This window comes from Gadus macrocephalus, chromosome 19 (genome assembly GCF_031168955.1).
Source record: "Gadus macrocephalus chromosome 19, ASM3116895v1".
Lineage (NCBI taxonomy): Eukaryota > Metazoa > Chordata > Actinopteri > Gadiformes > Gadidae > Gadus > Gadus macrocephalus.
The window spans coordinates 10484363-10503354 of record NC_082400.1 but is presented as its reverse complement, the minus strand read 5'-3'; the positions used below and the strand labels follow the sequence as shown (position 1 = coordinate 10503354).

Below are 18992 nucleotides of genomic sequence, written 5' to 3'. Positions count from 1 at the left end.
CGAAAGGAGGACACAAAGGTAGCATAATAAAAACAGGAAAATAAGGTAGTATGACGTACACTGTCCCCCCCCTAGCCTCATGTGTTCAAATTATTTGATTAGGAGTAAGCCCTTGAGATAAACCCATCTCGTTTTCAAGGGGGTCCTTGACGACAAAGTCCTATAACAACATATAAAGAACATATTCCTCAATAACAAAAAAAAAAAGATTGCACAGACACTCGTGTATTGAAAGCTTAACCTTAATCTTGCATGCAATTTCTATAGGGAAGAGGTAAATACATGAGGAAGTGATAGTATCGGTGATGATAGACTAACATTTGATCACAATGTGATTAAATACATGTACTGCTGTTCCTATAGTACGATGAAACAGCATTTTTAGTATAGAGACGAAACCGATCTAATGTTGACGGGTAAATGATTCCAATGGGATGGAGCTCTGACCATAAAGGCCTTCCTAGCGATACCCTTGTATGGTCAGGCTGCTGACCCCCTGTCCCCCCCCCCCCCCCCACAGACTACGCCCTGGGGAAGGACTGCATCATGCACGGCTACATGCTGAAGCTGGGGAACCCGTTCCTCACCCAGTGGCAGCGTCGCTACTTCTACCTCTTCCCCAACCGGGTGGAGTGGAGGGGGGAGGGCGACACGCGGGTGAGTGGGGGGCACCCATGGCTGGGTTGTTTTTGTTACATGTTCCTGTCTGTGTGTGTGTGTGTGTGTGGGGGGAACTAGGAATGAGTGTGTGACGGAGGGAGTGTGTGGGTGTGTGTGACATAACCTAGAAAGAGGTCGTGTGTGTCATACGTTATGACACACGCACAACCTGTTTCTGGCAAGGGTGGATGGAGAGATCGATGGAGGTGTGTGTGTGTGTGTGTCTGGGGGGAACTAGGAGTGAGTGAGTGATCGATGTGTCATAACCTAGAAAGAGGTTGTGTGTGTCATACGTTATGAAACACGCACAACCTTTTTCTGGCAGGGGTAGAGGGGGGTGTGTGTGTGTGTGTGTGTCCTTCTGTCCCACTGGATATAAGGCAGAGGGATGGAGAGAGGTTTTGTGTGTGTCTCATCACCCTCTTCTTGTCAACTGTATGCGTTGGAGGTTGTGTTTGTGTTGCATCCTTTGTTTCATTTCATTCATTGGGTTTATCCGACACATATTAAATAGCATTTGAGTTAAGTGTCCCGAGTTAGCCGTGAAAAGCGAGTTCCATCTGCATTTCCTTGTCGGGTCATACCTTACAATACACTTTATTAAATAAAATGACATCACAAATTCAGTTAAGGATAGACGGGACCATCATCACTGAGGGCAGGACGGATAGTGGGTAAAAGAAGTGGGAGGATATGGATTGAATACGACAGACGTAGAACGCACCATGTTGGCGGATCTCTCTGTTAGTTCTTCTGGTTGTGTGTGTGTGTGTGTGTGTGTGTGTGTGTGTGTGTGTGTGTGTGTGTGTGTGTGTCTGCTACTCCTTGTTGTCGTCTGTTAGTTCTTCTGGTTGTGTGTGTGTGTATGTGTTACTTGGTGTTGTCCGTGCCTAATGGCCGTTGCATGAAGGCTGTGTGTCCGTCTGTCCTCACCCCTGTGCTGTAGGAGAAGTGGCTAAAGCCCTTCAGGGGACCTCGGGTGAGTGCTGCGCACCAGGGTGGTTCCTGGGAGACCCAACCCCCCCCCCCCCCCCCCCACGAACACGCCCTTGCTGTTAGAGTCGCGCTGGCTTAGGGCTGTCACGACAACAACCACTCCAGACCATGGCGAGAATTTCTATAATGAAACTGAGACAATGACTTCGGTTCCACACAGTTCATCGCATCACTGGCTAATATTTCCACTCTCACTTTTGACATGAAATGCATCTTAGGAAAACAGCAAAAACGTCTGCATTTTAAACCATAATACTGCAACAGAGCCCAAGGTGATGAAGGACGCAGAGGAATCGCCCTACTTTATCCTCAGCTGACCAGATGGTTCATTTGCACCGTCTTTAGAACTTGACCGAAGCACCTGGAGTGGTTTAGAAATAAGAGGCCCTACTTTTTAGTTTCTAACATTATTGTGATGGTGGGTGACAGCCATGCAGTAGAACGAGTAGAGCAGTAGCTTAAGGCTTAGTTATGGTTCCAAGTCAACGCAACGCAATTACCACGCAGACGCTTCGACGCAGTCGTGAACCTGTTTTTGGTTCTGCATCGGGTTTTAGTGATCGGACCAATCACAGCCCTTGTTCCTACGTCGCCTCGACGCAAGGTTAACATTTTTGGGAGGCGCAAGTCAGGCCCTTGCAGTAGACGCTAGGAGGGTCCGCAAGGACGTAATGGGTCCGTAAACCCCCTTGCGTTGCGTCGACGTGGAACCATAACTAAGCCTTTATTTCCCTGCCCTTAATGCTGCCGAAAACTGTGCTTATTCCCTCACGTCCTTACCTCCACGTCCTGCTAAATACTGCTCCCAGAGAGGAAGGCCTTCCTCCTGTCGAGCAGTCCAGTCCAGTCCAGCGGGCCGATCCTCCGAGCCGTGTCTTGAAAGTTGCTGTTACTCAGTAGAGCAGAAGACCCCCTTCCCTAAATCACAAATAAAACCCCTGTTGCAGCGTTTTTTAGTTTCCTCAAAAACGGCCGTGCCACACCACTCGTGTGTTGCGGCCGGTGTCTCCCTCCGTCTGCGTGCTCGCCTCTGATTGGCTCCCGTGTGTTGCGCAGCAAAACCTGCTGACGATGGAGCAGATCCTGACGGTGGAGGAGACCCAGATCAAAGACAAGAAGTGCATCCTGCTGCGCATCAAAGGAGGGAAGCAGTTTGTGCTGCAGTGCGAGGTGAGCCACGCTCCCATACCTGGGGGACATCAAACAGGAATGCTTCAAATATTGAGCGTGTTCCGTGCTTATCAAATAAAATGTGGTCCACACACTCAGAAGCAAATAACGTGTGTGTGTGTGTGTGTGCACGTTCTGTTTGTGTGTGTGTGTGTGTGTGTGTGTGTGTGTGTGTGTGTGTGTGTGTGTGTGTGTGTGTGCAGAGCGACCCGGAGTTCGTCCAGTGGAAGAAGGAGCTGACGGAGGCCTTCACCGAGGCCCAGAAGCTGCTCCGCCGGGCCCCCAAGGTCATCGGCAAGGGCCGGGCCGGCATGGTGGAGCTCTCCAAGCCCCCCCTCACCCACCGAAACAGCAACGGGCTGTGAACCGGCCCCCAGCGACTCGCCCCGCCCGACCCACCGCCACCACCAGACGCACGCACACACCGACCACACCTCCAGACACAAGACACCCCCCCTCCCCGGCCCTCCGCCCTCTCTCCATCCGCCCGCCCCCGCCCGACCGGCCATGGCACCGCCTGGTCCTGCCGCCTCCTCCACCTGCTCCGCCTCCAGCGACGGCCCCCCGAAGACGGCGCAGTGCGTGGGCCGGCCCCCCCGCCAGACTAAGCAGACTCTGCATACTTGTGTTTGAAAGAAAACAATACGCACACACACACACACACCATCTCTCCCGTCTCTTGTGTTACGGCCAATCACAGACGGGCGAGACGGGCGGGATGGGCGTGAAGCGTGAACGGTGGGAAGGATGAACTGAGCATGTGCGAATAGAACCCCCCCCCCGACTCTCTGCATGACTGTGGCGAGGACCGGGGCGATTAGGTCGAAACGTCCTCTCTCCTCGTCGACCGCCGTCCTGCTCCTGTGTCTCTCTACCGATCTCGCCTGGCTCCGCCTCCTGCTGCTTGTGTGCTTCTTCTGCGGCGGTTTCTCTGCGGTTTCTCGGCGGTTGGGATGCGTCTCTGTCTCAGAGACGGACCTCAGACCGGGCCCTCAGACCCAGGTGGGGGCGGGATGGGAAGGTGGGGGGGGGAAAGCGGTCAGAGCAAGAGGGGTTCAACGCAACACGCCTTCCTCCGAAGATAATGACTTCCTCTGGACACATGCACACACATAGACACTGACACACACACACACACAGATAAACACACACACACACACAAACACACACCAGCTTAAACCTTCCCGTTGGGAGTGGAGTTCGCTGGCTGCTGCGTCAGGTGCTGCTGCACTGATCCCATTCCTCAGTTTTTGGCCCTATAAGCCCCTCCCCACCCCCTCTTCACTCCCCTCCTCTCCCCCCTGCCCCCCTCAGTCAGTGCTAAGACACGGGGCGGTGGATCGCCACACGGAGAGGATCTGGATCCGCTGGCGTTTGTTGGCGAGGGGGCCGCGTGTGGAGGCAGAAGGCGGGGGTCTGGCTGGAAGACGCTGCTCCAGGTGGCCTTGCACGCACACACACACACACACACACACACCTGTGTTTGTGTATCGCTGGTCTCAGTTCATCTTCTCTTCTCCCCCTCGCAAACAAGGGGTGAGGGAGGATGAGGGAGGGAGGGAGGGGGGAAGGCCCGTCACCTCGTCCGTTTAGTCGTCATTATTGAAGTGCGTCATGTGCCAACGTCCGTTTTCCCTCGGGACAACCCGCCTGAACACAGGATTAAGAAGCCTCCAATCAGAGAGCACTGAATCATTCCATGGCAGGAAACAGGAAGTGGAAACCACGGACTCCTCATCAAAGAAACAAACAAATCTTTCTCCTGTACAGCCAGTTGCCATAGAGACCCCCTTCAACACCCACACACACACACCCCTAGATCCTATATATATATATATATATATATATATTATTATATCCACCGATGGGACAGCAGTTACTGTTGCTGTGGAAATGGAGCGTAACCTTGGTGACCGCAGCGTATCCCTGGGGGATCAGTAACCACGGCGGAGGAAGAAGAGGGAAAATTCAAAAAAAGAAAAAAAGTACAAACAATGTCACTCCGTTTTGTTATGAAGGATCCACAGGAGACGGACTGCCGGGATTGGATGAAGTATCGCCGGGGTTGGAGTGTATATAAAGCAACCCTTATTGTTTTCTCTCTGTGCATCTCCAGTATATTCGCGTACGCTACAAGCCTGTCTGCAGTCACGGGGGACTACTTGTGTCTGCCGCCCGGCAGAACCTTTTGAATGAACTCCTATATATAAATATCATTTCAGGGTTTTTAGATTCTCCCCCCCCCCCCCCCCCCCCATGCAGTACACTGTTGTCTGTGACGTCCATGCATTTCTAGAGCTGTGATGTTTGTGTGACCTGCAGTTGGATGCGTTTGATTTTTAAAGCGGGCGGGGCTGGGGGATGTTTGGCGATGTGATCTTTTTTTTGGGGGTTTTAATTGTATTTTTCTTGGTAGCCTTTAAAAGTCAGGGGAGATGTTTTTTGTCTTATAGAGAAATCGCGTCACCTATCAAGGTGTCTTTTATTTTTGTAAACCAAAATGGTTTTTTGTTTTTCGCTTTTTTCAATTGAACATTGTCTTTGCACCTTTTTTAGCCCAATGTGTTACTTACTAGATGTTGTATGTGCCAAATAACTGTTGCTGGCTGAGTCCAACGCAATGGGGAGCCTCCTCATTACAGCAACAGCCAATCCAGCTGTTGTGACTGCAACACACACACACACACACACACACACACACACACACACACACACACACACACACACACACACACACACACACACACACACACACACACACACACACACACACACACACACACACACACACACACACACACACACACACACACAGTGAGAGAGACAACCTACTATTAGCGGAAGCCAAGGTAGAGCGGTAGTGATCATCGTTGAAGGGTACAATACTGTGACCAAATGTTTTCTGGCGGAGGTGCCAGGTCCGAGACACGTGATGCTTGTGCGGTGCTGCTGCCCCGCCCCAACCCCCACCGCACGCAGCCATTGGACACCGAGGAACCATGTGATTCTCTGCTCGTTTCCCGGTAGGTCTCGGTTTCACACCGTCTCTGTGTATGTCGTTTGAATGTCTGCACGTGCGTGTGCTTCATAATGGCTTTCTATGTTTATTTAGTAGAGATGGTTTGTCATACTGGTTTCTCTTGTTCAGACTCGCGCTCTCTAGGTCTCTCAACACAAGACAATTCAAAAAGAATGGCATATAGAGAAAAAAGTTAAAAAGTATATATAAATATATGTGTATATGAATTGACAAAAATGCTCTAGGTTTATTTAAAAGATTTAATGTAGAAATCAAAAAAAAATGTTTGGGGGAAGGTTAGGGTTTTGATGTGAGTTTAAATGTTTGTGGTGAAGACTTCAGCCTGAATCTTGCACATAAAGACTTATGATATTGTACCTGCGAGTTAAAGATAATTATTATTTTTTGAATACCGGACTTTTGCTCTTTTTCATATTTATTACGTGTTTGGGAAGCTAGCGTTCGCCGACCACGTCAATGAGCTCCAAGCTGAGACCTCGCTGTAAAAATACTCCGGTTACCACATCCCATTTTATGTTTTTTATTTTTTTTTTATTTGCCACAAACAAACACAAATACTACTGGCTTTGGTTTATATCATTGAGGTTATGATGATACTGATATATTATTGATAATATTATTCAATGATTATTATTATTAAATGTATTTTATTTCAATGATTCATTTTTGTTTTCGAGACAGGAACTTGTGTGTTGGACTGCTTGTATAACAGTTCATAAATAAAAACTTTTTTTTCCTGTTGCCTGCTGTAGTGCTTGTTTCACTCAAATGACGTGTGTGTGTGTGTGTGTGTGTGTGTGTGTGTGTGTGTGTGTGTGTGTGTGTGTGAGATAAAAAAAATGAACTGTTTAACCATTTACTCCTTCCTCACATTTGGATTTTTTTTAGGATTTTTTTTCTGACACTGAAGACAACCTAAAAAAAATTGCTTTTGCGTGTTAACGTAGACTAAATTGGGATATTGCAGTGTTGTAATAGTTCAATTTCAAAGTTAACATTTATGTAATCCACTATAGGCTAGTGTTTTTGCACAGTGCACACCGTACCTGGGCTTCTTTCCCTCGGTCCGCCTGTAGCAGGCGCCCTTGAGTAAGATGCCCTAATATCTCCTGCTCTGGATCTACAAGTTCACTAAAGTAATCAACATTTTTTGGGTGATGGTAGGTGTAACCAGAGAAACGTTACAGGTGAGTGAGTAGCACTTTCGTTCAGACAGATGGATTTCTCCTTGGACGGCGAAAGGTGGAGGTTGATTTGCGACAGGTTGTACTAGGAGGTTGATGTAGGCCAAACTGTATCGACCGTCTCTTCATGTCTCAGGTAAGTGAGGGCTTTTGAGAACCACCATCGTCCCCATTTGCTCAGGTCAGTGATTGATAGTTGGCTTGTATGTTTCTGCTGTATATGTGCTTTTATTGTATGTGTTCTGCTCTAATCTAATGCACTTTCCTATGATGTTTTATGTACACTGCAGGGGAATTCTTTAGGTTTGTGAAATATCCGGGGCTTAGCCGAGAGGGAAAGGAAAAATGCCTGAAAAAAAAAAAAGCTTTATTGCGCATGCAATTTTCTTCATAATGCTTTACATAAATATACAAAATACGCATTTATTATAGCTTTAAATAGCTTCCTGACTGCTGTGCTGCTTATCCCCCGACATCTAAAGTTCCATTCGTTATTTCAGAGTAAAATGAATACAAGTGAGACAGACCTTACATATATATATGACTGGAGATAGGATAGGTTAATTCACTTAAGGTGGTAAACAGTCTGGTTATGTTTTTAAATTCTTTATTCTCTTGCCAGAAGGACTAGGCTACTTTGAGATGCCCCTGGAATCCCCATGTTTGTTTCTAGTGTAAAGCATGCAAAAAAGCAAGTTGATTTTTTTTTTCTTTAAAAAAAAATAAGATTCGGGGCTAATTAAATAATATCCGGGGCTTTAGCCCCGAATGAAACAGCTGTTTTATTGTCTGCATATTTTCTCTAGCTCACAGCTGTGGGAAAACGGTTGGAACCATTCTTAAAAGATATTTCATCGTGTAAAAATGTTTATATATTAATATCTATAAATGCATTTATAAGAACCTTATTTCTGATGTTACATTAATTTTTTTATTTGGGACTTCTGCTCCAAAGTCATTATAAATGACTAGTGTTGAATTAAAAACTAGTGTTTAATTTGTAAACGTGGCAAAACTACCATAGATTGTTTCTAGCCTTTATGGGGCAGTATTTCGAAACATGTGTTGACAAACAAGTTGTATGTGTTGAATCTACTCAATGACTTTAAGGTACTGTACGTCATATTTAAGCGCTATAAATTGAGTAAATTTTTTTGGGTACTGCCGAATTCCCGTTATTGGACTTGTCTTTAATCAATACGATCAAAAAACTCGAACAACTGGCTGAGTCTTTCCTATTGGTGGACACGTCAATACTCATTAGTCTGTAATGTATGCGTGCTAAAGGGAGGCGTGACCTCAGAGTCTACTAGATGCCATATAGCTATCAAGTAACCAATCTCAGGAACTTAAACCATTGGTGTAAACACACCTGACCAAGGGGAAGCATAGCTCAGTTGCGCCCTAACTAAAGTGTTGGTTCCGAACTTCCTGAAGTTTACTATTTCTACAATCAATGGTAACGGGCTCTCTCTCCCTCTCTCCCTATTTCTGTCTGTCTGTCTGTGTGTCTGTCTCTCTCTCTCTCTGTCTCTGTCTGTCTCTCCAGTTTAAATGGTTGCCACTGTCGCTTGGCTCCGCCCACTTCTGCTCCCTCCTTCCAGCTGCAGCTGTCACTCAAACCAAGCAGCTGATGAGGCTGGGAGACAGTGTGTGCGTGTACGCCGGGGCGCCTGTGCACGAGTGTTTCCCCCCCCTACCGCCCAGAGAACCTTCTCAGTACGTTGGCCGATCCTTTGACGTTGATGTCATAAGTTATTGTGCAGCAGCTTCATATCACAATATCTGTCTCTCATGCCCGTTGCTTCTTCTCTGCTATCTGATTCGCCAAACCGGGCAGTATAACCGTATCCCCGTTTTACCTACCCCCGCCCCCAAACCCTCCTCCCCCCAGACCATGGATATTTATAGAGGATCGTCTGTCAGCCAGGGTGCAATTCTTATCATGAATGTTGAGTGTGTGTGTTTGAGAGAGAGAGAGAGAGAGAGAGAGAGAGAGAGAGAGAGAGAGAGAGAGAGAGAGAGAGAGAGAGAGAGAGAGAGAGAGAGAGAGAGAGAGAGAGAGAGAGAGAGAGAGAGAGAGAGAGAGAGAGAGAGAGAGAGAGAGAGAGAGAGAGAGAGAGGCTGTCTGTGTCACTCTATTTCTGACGGTTGCTCCACATTTCCCCCCCCCCCCCCCCCCCCCCCCAGCCCGCCTCTCCCAGTATGTGTCCGAGCTGGAGCTAGTGGAGCTGTCTGTCTCTGTTGGGCCCTCACACTGTCTGTATCCCATTGTTTCTGTACTGGGGTTGATGTGCTGAATTCAACAGGTATGTGGGTTTGGGTGTGTTGTGTGTGCGGGTTTGTGTGTTGATATGAGAGACGGACTGGGCCAACGCCAAGTCAGGACTGGAAATAGCCCTGTTTGGGACAGGTTTTCCATCGGTCTCAGCGGCCCAAAACAGAACCACAGGCAGACAGACCGCTCTTAAATAGTTGTACTGTTTGACATTAACCTGTTCACATTTGAGACCTTTCTCTGTCTGGTGTTCCTGGTGTGGACAGGAACCTTCTAGAAGTGTTGCTGGTGGTTTGTGGTGACCCTACAGCAGAGCCGTCGCTGGGCACGATTGTGAGTAAACGCTGGTGTTGGCGCTAGACAACATGGACACCCCTGTCCCTCTTCAGCTGTAGCCCGAAGGTGCTCCATTTCCTGGAACTTATAATTGTTGATGATAATTAACCACATTTTCGCCTTTTAGTTTTAAAGGTGAAATGTGTTTTAATTTTGTGTTCTTCATTCATTTAACTTAGCTGATTAGCTTATTTTCTTTTAAACCAGAAACAGAAGACATTCATCCGTATAGATTTGTTTCATGAAAATGGTAAATGAAATTAAGGAGTGTGTTTGTGTGGGAGAGAGAGAGTATGTGTGTGTGTTTTTGAACATGCAACCATGAAGATGCAAGCACCTACTTTGGTGTGCATGTGTTTAAGGAGTTAAGGAGGCCATAGTTGTATGTAGTGTAAACGCAAGAGACTCAAAACTCACCTGTTCAGAGTTCACCTCGACTCTGCATAGCAACCAAGCCCCTTCTGGCCACCATTGTATGTTGTACGTCCTGGCACTTAATGTACGCACTTATTGTACACGCTTATTAATAGTACTTAATTGTGTAGCATCTGCAGTAGCTGCTATCACTGCTGTACACGGGGTATGGGTTAGCCTAGCGATTGTTAGTACTTGCACTTGGTTCTATCTATGAACATATTTACTATACTGACAGCGATATATTGTTTCACTTCTTATGACAAATGTACTTATTGTAAGACGCTTTGGATAATAGCGTCTGCTAAATGCCCTACATTTAATGTAAATGTATGTGCTAGGTATGTAAGTGCCTAGGCTTATCTCTTCATCGGTCAAATGTATAGTATATTTTTCTTTATAACAATATGTTTTTGTCATCATTGATCAAATGTTATCAATGGCTGTTGAATCGATTCCAATCCATGGATCCTCACAGTCTACTATAATCTCCATCTCCATTTTAAATCGAGCTATGATCAACATCCAACAAGACTTCATCACTCTTATTCTACGGAAGGAAATACGGGACAGGATGGCCGTTAGGAACGTTTTCACAGAAAACGTCCGATGTGCTCCCAGTTCCATCCATCTCTGCACCCTTGGCTCCTGCCTTCAACCGCCTCACACGTCTCTCTGTGTCTCCACCACCAGGTCTCCCCCCCCCCCCCCCCACTGTGACCCCCGCCACGTCTGGTGTCCCCGTCACTGTGAAACCAGCCATCTGTCACCACAGCGCTTTGACCGTGCACACCTGGCGTCGACAACCCCCCCCCCCCCCTCCTCTTTGAAAGCCCCCGGACACCCGGTGTCCCCACGCTTTGGCCCAGCACACCTGAGGCCCCCCTCCCCCACAGAATGGCGCTGTCGTCGCGGTTAAAACTGTGGGAGAAGAAGGGAGGTGTCGAACGCTCTGACCGCCCGACTAACCCCCGCTAGGCTCTCCGCGACGCCTCGCTCCTAATCCCCGTATGATTGTAACACGTCCCCCGCCCCGTCCCCCCCGTCCCCCCCGTCCCCCCGTCCCCCCGTCCCCCCGTCCACCCACCCCGTGTGTGTGAATGTTTTTTTCAGTGCGATGAATCAGCCGTTAGTCACTCATGTCCCCCCTGCCTGCTGTGAGCGCTGGCTGTTTATAGACCTCTACGCATCAGATCTCTGTGTGTTTCTTTACGTTTGTTTGTGGTCGTGTGCGTGCGTAAGAGACGGACGCACGTCGGGCTGTGATGGTGTGGGGTTGTGATGGTAACGATGCATGAGCGCCCGCGGTGAGATTGGGTGACTAAGTCACGGTTGATGCTGAGATTATTGCAGAAACTGTAATAGGAGTGTTTTTTTTTCCATCGTTGCCTCCAGAAGGATGGTTGAAGAAAGAGCAACCAGAGTCGTGACGCAAAGTAGTAGTTCCTCGTGGTCCTTTCAGATAGTTCACACCGTTTGCTAAATGTCAGTTCCCCAGTACATATGTATAATGATCGTTTATTGAATCGTTTCCTCAATGGATCCTCAGAGAGCAAATGCATGTCGGTGTTAAATGCATGAAGCTGTGTAACGGTTGTACAGATTTGTGTTACATTTGTGATGTTGTGTGTTGTGTCTTAACATTCATCACATTGTCCTGTGTGCATTGTGTTTAGTTCTAATCCATATCGAGACTTGAGTTGGAATGCTTTAACTTCTGACCATGTCGTACGAATGTGTGTAGCCAGACGTTTCTGTTGTGTTACATCATGTTGATATTTTTATATGACATGCATTTAATTATAAATCAGAGTGTAAACCTGCCGTCTGGTAAGTTTGTCTCCACTTCCCGTGTTTACCAGTCACATAATGCCTCCACCTCTTCTGTCTCCTCTCTCTCTCTCTCTCTCTTCTGTCCAACCTCTTCCATCATCCCTTCATTCATCACTTCATTCATCCCAACCTCTTTAATCATCACTTCATCATCCTTTCCTACCTTCATTTCAACCTCTTCCTTCATCTCTTCCTCCAATAAACCCTTCATCCCTTCACCCTTTCATCCCTACCTCTTCCATCATGCCTTCACCCCAACCTGTTCCTTCACCCATTCACCCCATCATTCCTTCACCCCTACCTCCTCCATCACCCCTTCACCCCTACCTCCTCCATCACCCCTTCACCCCACCACAGATAAAGGAGGAGAAGAAGCCGCCGGAGACGCTCCCCTCCCCTCCGCCCCCCCTCTCGGTCGTGCCGGGGGGCTTCCTCAAGCAGCTGGTCCGTGACTCTGAGAAGGAGACCAAGCTGAAGGAGCCCGAGGTCAAGGAGGAGAGAGCGGTGAGGTCCTTCAGCTTCTCGGGGCTCTCAGGGTCTCCAGAGAGAAAAGCCTGGAACAATGGAGAAACGTGTGTCAAATAGTCGTGTTTAGTAGCAACACACAGAGCACTAAAATGACAGGAGAGTTGTTAAAGATCTTAGAGCATTCATTGTGTGTGTGTGTGTGTGTGTGTGTGTTTGTATATATGTGTGTGTGTGTGTGTGTGTGTGTGTGTGTGTAGCCCAGCAAACTCAGTGACAACCTGGTGCAGCAGTTCCTCCTGGAGGATCAGACTCCACCAATCCTGGAGGCCGAGATGTTGCTCCGAGCCCAGCAATTGGCTGAAAGCGCAAGCGAGCGGGAAAACTCCTCCCAATCAAATCGCAGGATTTTATCGCCCAGGCCCCCTGTGACTCCTGAGCTCCAAAATGGACAGAGCAAAGAACAGGAAGTGACCCCCAAGCCTCCAAAACAACAACAAAAAACACAACAGGAAGTGAGGTCGGAGATGGACAGCAAGGTGAATGGCAAGAAGATGGTGGAGGAGGAGAGGAAAGTAAAGACAGCGTTGGTGGAGGTGGAGAAACCGAGAACGGTGGTGGAGGTGAAGAAACCAAAAGTAATGGTGGAGGTAGAGAAACCAAAAGTGGTGGTGGAGGTTAAGAAACCAAAAGTGGTGGTGGAGGTAGAGAAACCAAAAGTGGTGGTGGAGGTGAAGAAACCAAAAGCGGTGGTGGAGGTGAAGAAACCAAAAGCGGTGGTGGAGGTGGACAAAAAGAGAACGCAGATTGGTTTGGAGAAACGGACAGAGGTGGTTAAGACGGAGAAGCATGTAGATGTGATAGCAGAGAGACAGGACCCAGAGGGACGGCCAGCAGAACGCAATGTGACGGAAACCCAACAGAAAGAGGTTAGTTTGGCTTATTCCACATGCATATACAACACACACACACACACATGTATACGTACACATGCAATGGAAAGCACCCACACACCCACATGAACACATGTATAGTACCCATCCTATGTGGGTACAATCCTATGTACCCATGTGCACTCAAACATGCACACGCACTCACGTATATGCACACGTGCACTAGAAAGCCCCCCACACAAACGAGCATACACAGGTGCACACAAATACAAACACAAACATACACACATATACGCAGGCATCCATTTGAACACACAGTTGCAAATATGTACAGTTGCAACCAAAGTTGTGCCCAGAAGCACACACCCATACAGACTCACAAAAATAAATGTACCTTCCCACACACACCCTTACCTACACGCACGCACACACACACACACACACACACACACACACACACACACACACACACACACACACACACACACACACACACACACACACACACACACACACACACACACACACACACACACACACACACACACACACACACTTATGCTTAAAAAGTAAAATAAATCGTAAAAACATTAAGATTTCTGTTCCAGGTGAAAGACGTGTGGTACGAGACCGGCACCGTGTGGTACGTCCACAAGGACGGCGTTACTCTGGGTAAGCTATGCTACGCTAGCGAGCTACCGTCGCTACGGGCTAACCCCCTCGACCGTAGAGGGACAACTGTCCGTCTCACTCACCCTGGTGGACAGCCCTCCGTCACACCGCCGTCCTCACTCACACTCCTACTCAATCACTCCTCCGACACGCACCCCGACCCCCACGCCCACAACTCTGAGATGCTGCGTGTGTGTGTGTGTGTGTGTGTGTGAAAACGACCCACAACGGAACACACACAAATAATGAAGAACTAATTAACAAGTGCAGCTCCAGCCCCGAGGCAATGCATCCTGGGAAGTGGTGCGTCCACCTCGCCGCTACCACCACCACCACCACCACCACCACCCCTCCTCCGGTCGGGATGACACGCGATACGAAACAGGACCCCCCCCCCCCCCCCCACCCCAGGGGAAATATCCTTCGATAGCTGCAGCCGAACACATAGCAACGAGATAGTAAATGACCGTCTGTTATGAAGATGCAGTCTGCTAGTCCACACCGAGCGCTTCCCATCCCTCCCGGGAATGAGCCGGCAACCTGTCGGTGCTGCATTCCCAGCCACTCGCACCCTTGACCTTTCCCTCATGACCCATGTGACCCCCCCTCTACTCATCCAGCTACTGTGCTTGATACAACCCGCCCCCCCCTAATCCCTTAAGACTCCCACACGCAGCGCTGATCCTCACACAACCCCCGGCACAGCAGAGAATTATCTGCACAGAGCATATGTAGACTGATGCGTGCGTGCGTGCGTGCGTGCGTGCGTGCGTGCGTGCGTGCGTGCGTGTGTGTGTGTGTGCGTGCGCGCGCATCAGTCTACATATGCTCTGTGCAGATAATTCTCTGCGCGTGCGTGCGTGCGTGTGTGCGTGCGTGTGTGTGTGTGTGTGTGCGTGCGCGCGCATCAGTCTACATATGCTCTGTGCAGATAATTCTCTGCGCGTGCGTGCGTGCGTGCGTGCGTGCGTGCATGTGTGTGTGTGTGCGTGCGCGCGCATCAGTCTACATATGCTCTGTGCAGATAATTCTCTGCGCGTGCGTGCGTGCGTGTGTGCGTGTGTGTGTGTGTGTGTGTGTGTGTGTGTGTGCGCGCACGCGCGCATAAAGAAATCTAAACGTAGAAACGCCAGCATTAATGCATTATGAATATGAGGGATGTATATGGACTTAAGTATGTGTATGTTAATGCACAGCTTTACACAAAACATATGACTCATCCGCCTGAGACTACCTAATGCATATCATAGATAATCCTATCTTATAAAGCTTTACCACTTAAAGCTTTACCAGGCGGGCTAAGGGCCCATGTCAATTTCTATTGACACACTTTACGTGGAAGAAACAAAAGTAAAGTAAATGGTATATATAATCTATCTAGCTCCAAAACCAGAACTACTATATAAGGGCCTGAATGCTACAGTTTATCCAGCAGGGGATAACGTGTTCCTTTGGTTCTGATAGTGGTCCTGTGTAGTTCTCTTTGGTTGGATGACCACATAAACAGCCTGTAACCGGTCGGGGTGGGGTGTCTTCGTAGCGACCCAGCTCAAGCCAGACGTGGGGACCCCTGAGCTCCCAGAGGGTCTCGTGAGGGTCCGGCTGCAGTCGGACGGATCCCTGCATGACGTCACCGAGTACGAGATAGAGAAGGTAACTCCTACAGCTTGAACTCTGACTCTTCTCCCGCGTTGCCATGGTTCTCACTGCGTTTGCTGCTCTCGTCTCTGTTTTGCTGCCTCACTATATATATCTATACATCTATGTATAGATGTATATATAGATGTATATCGTGATGCTGAATGCAATGACTCCCTCCCTGAGTTCACTTGGACCCTGCAGCCCTAACCCCCCACCACCCCCTTCCCCTCCCTTATTCTCCTGAAAGCACCCTTCTAACGTACGCACTTATTGTTTGATTGTAACTCCTGGCACTTGAAAATATTATATGACTTAGCATTGTGTGGCATCTTCCCCCAGCTATCTTTGTTGTATGCGGGGAATGGGTTAGCCTAGCAATTGTGAGTGCTTGGCACTTGTTTTGATGAACATCTTTGTTGTACCGTTTCTCTTTCTTCTGACAAATGCACTCATTTGAAGTCGCTTTGGATAAAAGTGTCTGTTAAACGCCCTGAATGTAAATGTTTAGTATAAAATGTTAACGTCCCCCCCTTGCCTTCTCCAGTGCAACCCCTCTGAGTTGGAGCTGTGTGAGGACCTGAGCGAGCTCCAGTACGTCAACGAGAGCGGGGTGCTCCACACCCTGACCAGCCGAGCCCAGGCCAGCCTGCCCCTCACCCAGGCCGGGCCCAACCTCATCAGCCTCTGGCCCCCCTCCCACCCGCACAGCAAGGTACTGCGCCCCAACACCCGTCAGGAGGGGGGGTCTTATTGTGAGACCATCCTTGCCAGTAATCGATGTCCAAACATGGCTGCGTTGTTCCAAAACCTCCGGCCAATCAGAGTGATGCTTGTGATCTCTCTGTAAAATAAAAACATCTCCCCCTCTGAGAAAAGCCTTCTGTGCCGATTACAGTTCATCCTTGAACATCGTTATTCAGTCTAATGCAGGTTAAAACATTTGGGATTGTTTATCATTCCTCAGGCGCCGCCATTATCTTTATGTTTGTCTGACTGTGGCTTTCAGGCGCCGCCATTATCTTTATGTTTGTCATGGCATTTTCAAATGTTTTAAAAGGCAGTTCCAACAGGATGGAGGCCAGACCGATCTTTGGACGGAAACGGGATGTGAACTCAGAGCTCGGTCTCATAGGCCAGGAAGGTTGTTTCCATCACGACTGCTCTCCTCCGGATAGAAAAAAAAACTGAAAAGTATAGCATAATATTTCTGATTGGCTTAAATCTTTGAAATGTTCATAAGCAAGATGACATCTGAGCCAATCAATATCGATTCCAAACGTCTGACCCGTTTGGCTCGGCTCCAGTCGTCTTCTTAGCTGTTCTCTGCCCTCTGTTGCTCCTTTGTTGCTGCTCTGTTGTCCCCGCTCGGGGTTCGGCCTAACGACCCCTAACACGACCGCACCACCCTCCGTTAACGTCGCCCCCCCCCCTCTCCTCCCAGACGCCAAAGTCCCGGCGGGGGGAGTGTGTGTGGGAGGCGCCCCCGGCCCTGTCCGCCCTGGTCCAGAGGATGTACGTGTCCCTGGTGGGCACGCGCAGGGACCACAGTGTGTGCGCGCTGGGCCGCAGCGGCACGGGCAAGACCACGGCGTGCCAGGCCTTCACACACACCCTGCTCAAACAGGCGGGCACCGTGGGGGGCAGCGTCACCGGTGAGGACCCCGAAGGAAGATGTCGACTGTAGCGCTGGCTACACTGTATACCCTCGTATAGCGCGGTCATAGATCATTGCATTTTTATATAGTGCTTTTGAAGACCCCCAAAGCATATTACAAAGTTAGTGTGTGTGTGTGTGTGTGTGTGTGTGTGTGTGTGTGTGTGTGTGTGTGTGTGTGTGTGTGTGTGTGTGTGTGTGTGTGTGTGTGTGTGTGTGTGTGTGTGTGTGTGTGTGTGTGTGTGTGTGTGCGCGCGCGCGCGCGTTGGGTGCATATATATATATATATATATATATATATATATATATATCCATGCAATTCTATCCATTTATCTACTGAAGCACTTCATTGTAGCGTGGAGACCTGCACTGTAATGATATAACCAGCACATCATAGTGTGTGTGTGTGTGCGTGTGCAGTGGAGCGCGTGCAGGCGGTGTTCTCCATCCTGCGGTCGTTTGGCTGCGTGAGCTCCCCTCACAGCGACGCCTCGTCCCGCTTCGCCATGGTGCTCTCTCTGGACTTCAACAACGCCGGCCTCATCGCCGGCGGTCACCTCCAGGTACCCACCCCCTAGGGCCTGCCTACGCTCCCTGTACTGTCCGGCTCCAGGTCCCAGGCTTTTATGTTCAGGTGCACAGAGAAACACGGGATTAAACCGAGCCCTGAGGAGCTGAAGACAAGGTAGCCGCCAGACATCATGACATTTAAAGCCCACGTAGCTGTAATCCCTTAGCAACGTGAAACCCCACCCTAAACGACACACCATGGTAACCTTATAGACAGCGATATAATGTGAAGAAACTAAAATACAACGAGTATTTTTACTAAGTCGTGGAGCACTTTCTTTTTGTAGCTATTCCAATTGTGACTGTATGCCTGCGATGTTCTGAGCTTCACTTAGTTAGTCGCTTGGGGTGAAAAGCGTCTGCTGAATGACGGCCTGTAAACAGCACTCTGCACTCTCTCAAGTTTCTATTTGTGGGAGTTTACAAGGATGCTGATGGAAGGGTTTAAAACCAGGAGCTGAACTCCGACCACCAGCGGAGTACGCCAGTGCTCACCGAATGGACATGTTGTCCGATCAATTGTCTGTGATTTTGAACCCAACAACGTTGCCATTTGTCTAAGCAAACCGAAGTCCAACTTTGTCCCTTCCCATTTTATGCTGCAAAAGCTGAGCTGTAACGCATCCTTCCCATGATCCTTTGCAGCACTCGAAGTTGAACGCTGTCAATTGTCGCGCAAAATTGTACCCTCCGAAAAAGTGGTTCCATCCAATACAGCTGTTTCTTAACACAATTGTCGTGGACAATTCGAAGTCGATTGGGCTTTCTTTCCTTTTTCTATGGTGTCTGCTGAGGTTCATGCATTCGGTATCCATGGTTACGTGTGTATCTTCTGTGTTGCCTCCATCAGACGATGATGCTGGACAAGTGGAAGGTTTGTCAGAAGTTGGAAGGAGAGAGCAACTTCCTGGTGTTCGCTCAGATGATGGCTGGGCTCAGCACAGAGATGAGGTTTAATGCACGCACATACACGCAACCACGCACACACAGACACATTCACACACACACACACACACTTACAATCACAGACACGCACATGCACACACATGCACACACGCACACAGACACACCCACCCACACACACACACCCACACATGCACCAACACATACACTCAATCACACACACACACACACGCAGAAACAGACACAGACACAGACACACACACACACGCACACATAAACATTC

The 18992-nt window shown here is 48.8% G+C and overlaps 2 protein-coding genes across 4 annotated transcripts in view; both read left to right on the top strand.

Moving 5' to 3' along the window:
- grk3 (G protein-coupled receptor kinase 3) overlaps window positions 1–6607 on the top strand; it is a 41095-nt gene extending 34488 nt beyond the window's left edge. Inside the window, exons 19-21 of the mRNA XM_060038406.1 lie at window positions 521–657; window positions 2713–2826; window positions 3030–6607. Coding sequence (XP_059894389.1) covers window positions 521–657; window positions 2713–2826; window positions 3030–3191 — 413 coding nt within the window. The 3' untranslated portion in view covers window positions 3192–6607. The remainder of the gene's footprint in view (window positions 1–520; window positions 658–2712; window positions 2827–3029) is intronic.
- Window positions 6608–9261: 2654 nt separating this feature from the next.
- Window positions 9262–18992, top strand: part of LOC132447364 (unconventional myosin-XVIIIb-like) — a 37342-nt gene continuing 27611 nt past the window's right edge. For 2 of the 3 annotated variants that reach the window (XM_060038008.1, XM_060038006.1), the window contains exons 1-9: window positions 10889–11020; window positions 12275–12415; window positions 12637–13305; window positions 13878–13941; window positions 15482–15594; window positions 16127–16294; window positions 17024–17234; window positions 17657–17799; window positions 18657–18757. In XM_060038008.1, the coding sequence (XP_059893991.1) occupies window positions 10976–11020; window positions 12275–12415; window positions 12637–13305; window positions 13878–13941; window positions 15482–15594; window positions 16127–16294; window positions 17024–17234; window positions 17657–17799; window positions 18657–18757 (1655 nt within the window). In that variant the 5' untranslated portion in view covers window positions 10889–10975. Of the gene's footprint in view, window positions 9360–10888; window positions 11021–12268; window positions 12416–12636; window positions 13306–13877; window positions 13942–15481; window positions 15595–16126; window positions 16295–17023; window positions 17235–17656; window positions 17800–18656; window positions 18758–18992 lie in introns of those variants that run through there. The other variant, XM_060038009.1, reaches the window with a different exon arrangement.